This window comes from Schistocerca nitens, chromosome 1, assembly GCF_023898315.1.
Source record: "Schistocerca nitens isolate TAMUIC-IGC-003100 chromosome 1, iqSchNite1.1, whole genome shotgun sequence".
Lineage (NCBI taxonomy): Eukaryota > Metazoa > Arthropoda > Insecta > Orthoptera > Acrididae > Schistocerca > Schistocerca nitens.
Genome location: NC_064614.1, coordinates 494167234 through 494173339, shown reverse-complemented (window position 1 = coordinate 494173339; position 6106 = coordinate 494167234). Strand labels below are relative to the sequence as shown.

Below are 6106 nucleotides of genomic sequence, written 5' to 3'. Positions count from 1 at the left end.
GACCAATGCTTCATGTTGACAACAGCATTTCGCACTTGGAAAAGCGTGGGAATGGAACTCTGCCGTGGCCTCTCAAAGCAACCATGCCGACATTCGCTTTAAGCAATCTAGGGAAAAATCTAGATCTGCGTGGTCGGAGGGAGATATCAACAGTCGCCGTCATAAATATGAGTTCAGTGTGTCTATCGTTCGGTGTGATGCCTCGACAGTATACAGTATTATGTTGCTGCATAAGTTCTTACCGCATTTGTTTTGAATGTTGGTATTCCGGTTGCTATGGGTTTATTTATCGAATGTTATTTTTATTTGTGGTGCACTGTTGCTATTTGAGTTTACAAATTGTCATTTGGAGTCAGTGAGCGGAACTCTGGACGCTAGAAAATGGAGTGCCAAGGCAGTAATTGGAACACTTCCGACTTATTCTTCTGTTTGCGTTCAGTAGACGGGTGACAGCATTGGATGTAGCCGAACACGTTTGTGGATAATTGCGTTGAACATTGCACGGCAAGAAAATGGTTTTCTCCTCTTAAGGAAGATCCTTTCGACATTAGTGATTCTCCACGTTCAGAAAGACCTTCGGGCTTTAATGAAGATCGTTTAAACGCTTTAATCCACAACGATCCACTTTAGTGTGCTCGAGAACTGGCACTCCACCACCGTGCGACAGTTTCATGCAGTGGGAAAGGTTCAAAAATCGGTTGTATGGATATCGCGTGCTCTGAGCCAAACTCACAAAACTCAGTGGGTGGCCATGTGTGATTTTCTGCTTGTTCGTCATCAGTTGGTTCTGCTGTATCGTTACTGGTGACGAGAAATGGTATCTGTATGCTAACATATGGTAATACATTGAATCCAAAGAAATCAGTAACTCCCGTACAATGACCTGCGCTCATTCATAAAAGATAATATTATGCATCCGGTGGAACAGCGACGGAATGGTGTACCATGTATTGCTTCCCCGAGATGTAACCATCACTGCTGATATTTATTGTCAACAACTGAAATGTCTTGCAGACGCAGTCAAAGACTAACGACCAGGACGGCTGCGTGAAGTGATGCTACTTCACGATGAGACCCCCCCCCCTCCACCCCCCACCCCCCGCCGCCCCGCCAGCATTCTGCTATATTCACAAAAAACACTATACAGGAATTGGGTTGGGAAGTCATTCTGCACCCAACTTATTCACCTGACCTTGCACCCTCAGATTTTCACCTTTTCCTCTCTCTATCGAACAGCCTCCACAGATCTTCCTTTCCGGATGGAAATGCGCTCGAAACAGGGCTCGACGAGCTCGTCGCCTCAAAACCACGTGATTTCTACAGTAGGGGAATCGAAAAGTTACCCCTACATTGGCACACTGTTGTAAATACTGAAGGAGAAGACATTATTATTGATGGCCAAAGTCTCTGTTACGTGTATCTGTTGTGTTTATTAAACTTATGAAAGAACGTTGCGAACTTAGGCACCAATTCAATAGTGTGAGCTATATGAGTAGCATGCGGAAATAATGAAGCTTTCATTGACTGGACGCAGGGCGTTTTCTCTCCTCGTCTTTGCCTCTCAGTTAGCTAAACCATTAAATCTCCACTCCAAATTCTTTAAAGAATCGAATTCCCATTTATAAAACATCATATCTCATTAGCTATGTGTCGTAAAATGATATAATTTTGAAGCTACATTCGCTGTTTTCAGTCTTCTGACTGGTTTGATGCGGCCCGCAACGAATTCCTCTCCTGTGCCAACCTCTTCATCTCAGAGTAGCACCTGCAACGTACATTCAATTGTTTGTTGAATGTATTCTAATCTCTGTCTTCCTCTGTTGTTTTTACCCTGTATTGCACCCTGTAGTACTATGGAAGTTATTCACTCATGCCTTAACAGATGTCCCTTCAGACTGTACTTTCTTCATGTCCACATATCTCTGTCCTTGTCGATTCTGCAAGGACCCTCCTCATTCCTTACCTTATCAGTCCACCTAATTTTTAACATTCTTCTGTAGTACTCACATCTCAAATGCTTCTACTGTCTTCTGTTCCGGTTTTCCCACAGTCCACGTCTCACTGCCATACCACGCCGTGCACCAAACGTACGTTCTCATAAACTTCTTCCTCAAATTAAGGACCGTGGTTGATACTAGTAGACTTCTCTTGGCTAGTGGTGGTCTGCTCGTTATGTCCTCCTTGCTCCGGCCGACATGTGTTATTTTGCTGTCTAGGTACCAGAACTCCTTAACTTCATTTACTTCGAGATCACCAATTTTTATGCTAAGTTTCTCGCCATTCTCATTTCTGCTACTTCTCATTACTTTCGACTTTCTTTGACTTACTCCATATATGTTCTCATTAGACTGTTTATTCCACTCAACAGCTCCTGTAATTCTTCTTCACTTTGACTGAGGATAGCGATGTCATCAGCGAATCATAACATCGATATCCTTTTACCTTTCTTTTATTTCCGTTATTGCTTCTTCAACGTGTAGCTTGAACAGCGGCGGCGAAGGACTACATCCTTGACCTACACCATTTTTGATCTGTTCATTTCGTTCTTGGTCTTCCACTCTTATCGTTCCCCCTTGGTTCTTGAACATAATGTATACTACTTGTCTTTCCCTGTGGCTTATCCCTGTTTTTCTCAGGGTTTCGAACATCTTACACTATTTCCAGGTCGAAAAATCCTATGAATGTGTCTTGATTTTTCATCACTAATGCTTCCTTTATCAACCGCAACGTCAGAACTGACTATTTGCTGCCTTTGCTTTTCCTGGAGCCATACTGATAGTCATCTGACAGATCCTCAATTTTCTTTTCCATTCTTATGTATATTATTCTTGTCAGCAACTTGGATGTGTGAGCTGTTAAACTGACTGAGCGATAATTCTCTCACTTGTCGGCTCTTGCTATCTTTCGGAATTGTGCGGATAATGTTTTTCCGGAAGTCAGATGGCTTATCGGCAGACTCATACACCAGACTCAAAGATTCTACACACCAAAGTGTTTAATCATTTTATTGCCTCTTACCCCAGTAATTTTAGAAATGCCGATAGTATGTTATCTATCCCTTCTGCCTTATTTGATTTTAAGTCTTCGAAAGCTGTTCTAAATTCTGATTCTAATACTGGATTCCATATCTCCCCTGTCGACTGCTGTTTCTTCTTCTTTCACGTCATCAGATAAGCCGTCCCCACTCGTAGAGGCCATCAATGCACTCTTTCCACCAATCAGCTCTCTCCTTACCATTTAACAGCGAAATTTCCATTGCATGCTTTTAATTTCACCGAATGTTGTTTTAATTGACTTCGTGTGAAGTGAATCTTTGTCTTGTGGAGCATATGGACGCGCAGAGTGAGAAAGGCAAGCGGCGCTCGGTTTCTACGAACCGGTCGTCAACACAGCTTTGTGAATATACTGCACTGTAGGCCGTTATCTCTCAGATAAGGCCCATCCACCGCCTTGGGGCGCGCTTATGTGTCGACCTTCCTGTTTCGGAAGCACAGCCATTCTGAAAAAAGGAAAATACTACGTATTTGTCGTAAGCGAGTGAACCACGATCAAGAACGCGGCCTTCCAGCCACTTAACGAGATGCCGATAGCAGAAGGCGCACGGCAGGCCGCATTCCTCGCCCCTCCACAGGCGGCTGGCGCTCCAATGGCGTGCGGCGCTAGCGCTCGCGTTGGCTTGGCGCGAACCGCTGGCGGGACAGTTGGGCACGGAGCGGCAGTTCGCCAGCGCCACCATGAGCTCCGCAACCATCCAGCAGCGCAAGGCGGCTCTCCGGAAGCAGGTGGCCGCCGCCGTCGACGCACTCACCGACGCCGAGATCCAACGCCAGTCCCGCATCATCACCGACAAGGTATGACACTCGCGGCTCGTAAAAACCTCCACCATGCTATGTTTACAGGAACAATCTATCAGCCCTCGTAAATGCGTATTGTACCTGACGTGTGTATTGTCCTTTAGCGACGCAGACTCCTCTGCACCTACCTAGTTATTTCATCACCTTACACAGTAACTCTTTTAAGGGCATCTTTGGCCACATTGGCACTATACAGGGTGTTACAAAAAGGTACGGTCAAACTTTCAGGAAACATTCCTCACACACAAATAAAGGAAAGATGTTATGTGCACATGTGTCCGGAAACGCCTAATTTCCATGTTAGAGCTCATTTTAGTTTCGTCAGTATGTACTGTACTTCCTCGATTCACCGCCAGTTGGCCCAATTGAAGGAAGGTAATGTTGATTTCGGTGCTTGTGTTGACATGCGACTCATTGCTCTACAGTACTAGCATCAAGCACACCAGTACGTAGCATCAACAGATTAGTGTTCATCACGAACGTGGTTTTGCAGTCAGTGCAATGTTTACAAATGCGGAGTTGGCAGATGCCCATTTGATGTATGGATTAGCACGGGGCAATAGCCGTGGCGCAGTACGTTTGTATCGAGACAGTTTTCCAGAACCAAGGTGTCCCGACAGGAGGACGTTCGAAGCAATTGATCGGCGTCTTAGGGAGTACGGAGCATTCCAGCCTATGTCTCGCGACTGGGGAAGACCTAGAACGACGAGGACACATGCAATGGACGAGGCAATTCTTCGTGCAGTTGACGATAACCCTAATGTCAGCGTCAGAGAAGTTGCTGCTGTACAAGGTAACGTTGACCACGTCACTGTATGGAGAGTGCTACGAGAGAACCAGTTGTTTCCGTACCATGTACAGCGTGTGCAGTCACTATCAGCAGCTGATTGGCCTCCACGGGTACACTTCTGCGAATGGTTCATCCAACAATGTGTCAATCCTCATCTCAGTGCAGATCTTCTCTTTACTGATGAGGCTTCATTCCAACGTGATCAAATTGTAAATTTTCACAATCAACATGTGTGGGCTGACGAGAATCCGCACGCATTTGTGCAATCACGTCATCAACACAGATTTTCTGTGAACGTTTGGGCAGGCATTGTTGGTGATGTCTTGATTGGGCCCCATGTTCTTCCACCTACGCTCAATGGAGCACGTTATCATGATTTCATACGAGATACTCTAGCTGTGCTGCTGGAACATGTGCCTTTACAAGTACGACACAACATGTGGTTCATGCACGATGGAGCTCCTGCACATTTCAGTCGAAGTGTTCGTACGCTTCTCAACAACAGATTCAGTGACCGATGGATTGGTAGAGGCGGACCAATTCCATGGCCTCCACACTCTCCTGACCTCAACCCTCTTGACTTTCATTTATGGGGGCATTTGAAAGCTCTTGTCTACGCAACCCCGGTACCAAATGTAGAGACTCTTCGTGCTCGTATTGTGGACGGCTGTGATACAATAAGCCATTCTCCAGGGCTGCATCAGCGCATCAGGGATTCCATGCGACGGAGGGTGGATGCATGTATCCTCGCTAACGGAGGACATGTTGAACATTTCCTGTAACAAAGTTTTTGAAGTCACGCTGGTACGTTCTGTTGCTGTGTGTTTCCATTCCATGATTAATGTGATTTGAAGAGAAGTAATAAAATTAGCTCTAACATGGAAAGTAAGCGTTTCCGGACACATGTCCACATAACATATTTTCTTTCTTTGTGTGTGAGGAATGTTTCCTGAAAGTTTGGCCGTACCGTTTTGTTACACCCTGTATACAGTTCTCTTAGTCGCCAAAATCTTTTTTCCTTTATTTTTAACTTTTCATGGTGCATTTTCCGTTACATCATTATCAGATCTTTAACATCGATACACTTATAAACATTTCATTACAACATCAGTGCCCAAAACCTACTTACTTAATGGCCAGTTTACACATCAATGTCTCCCGCCGGAAGTTCGAGTCCTCCCTCGGGCATGGATGTGTGTGTTGTCCTTAGCATAAGTTAGTTTAAGTATTGTGTAAGTCTAGGGACCGATGACCTCAGCAGTTTGGTCCCTTAGGAATTCACACGCATTTGAAAATTTTTTGAACTCATCAAGGTTCACTATTGGCCACGTGACATGGAAGGTGCCTCGCCGCAGAAGGGTAGCATTAAGGAAGTGGGGATGTTTTGCAGAGAGAGCGCAAGCACCTTCCATGTTGCTAAGCCTTACATAGTGCTGCTGCGGACGGCTCTGGATAAAATTGC

General features: G+C 45.2%; 1 protein-coding gene across 1 annotated transcript in view; it reads left to right on the top strand.

The window, feature by feature from the left end:
* The first annotated feature begins 3690 nt into the window (after positions 1-3690).
* Positions 3691-6106, top strand: part of LOC126236115 (5-formyltetrahydrofolate cyclo-ligase) — a 78366-nt gene continuing 75950 nt past the window's right edge. Inside the window, exon 1 of the mRNA XM_049945190.1 lies at positions 3691-3851. Within this exon, the coding sequence (XP_049801147.1) occupies positions 3735-3851 (117 nt within the window). The 5' untranslated portion in view covers positions 3691-3734. The remainder of the gene's footprint in view (positions 3852-6106) is intronic.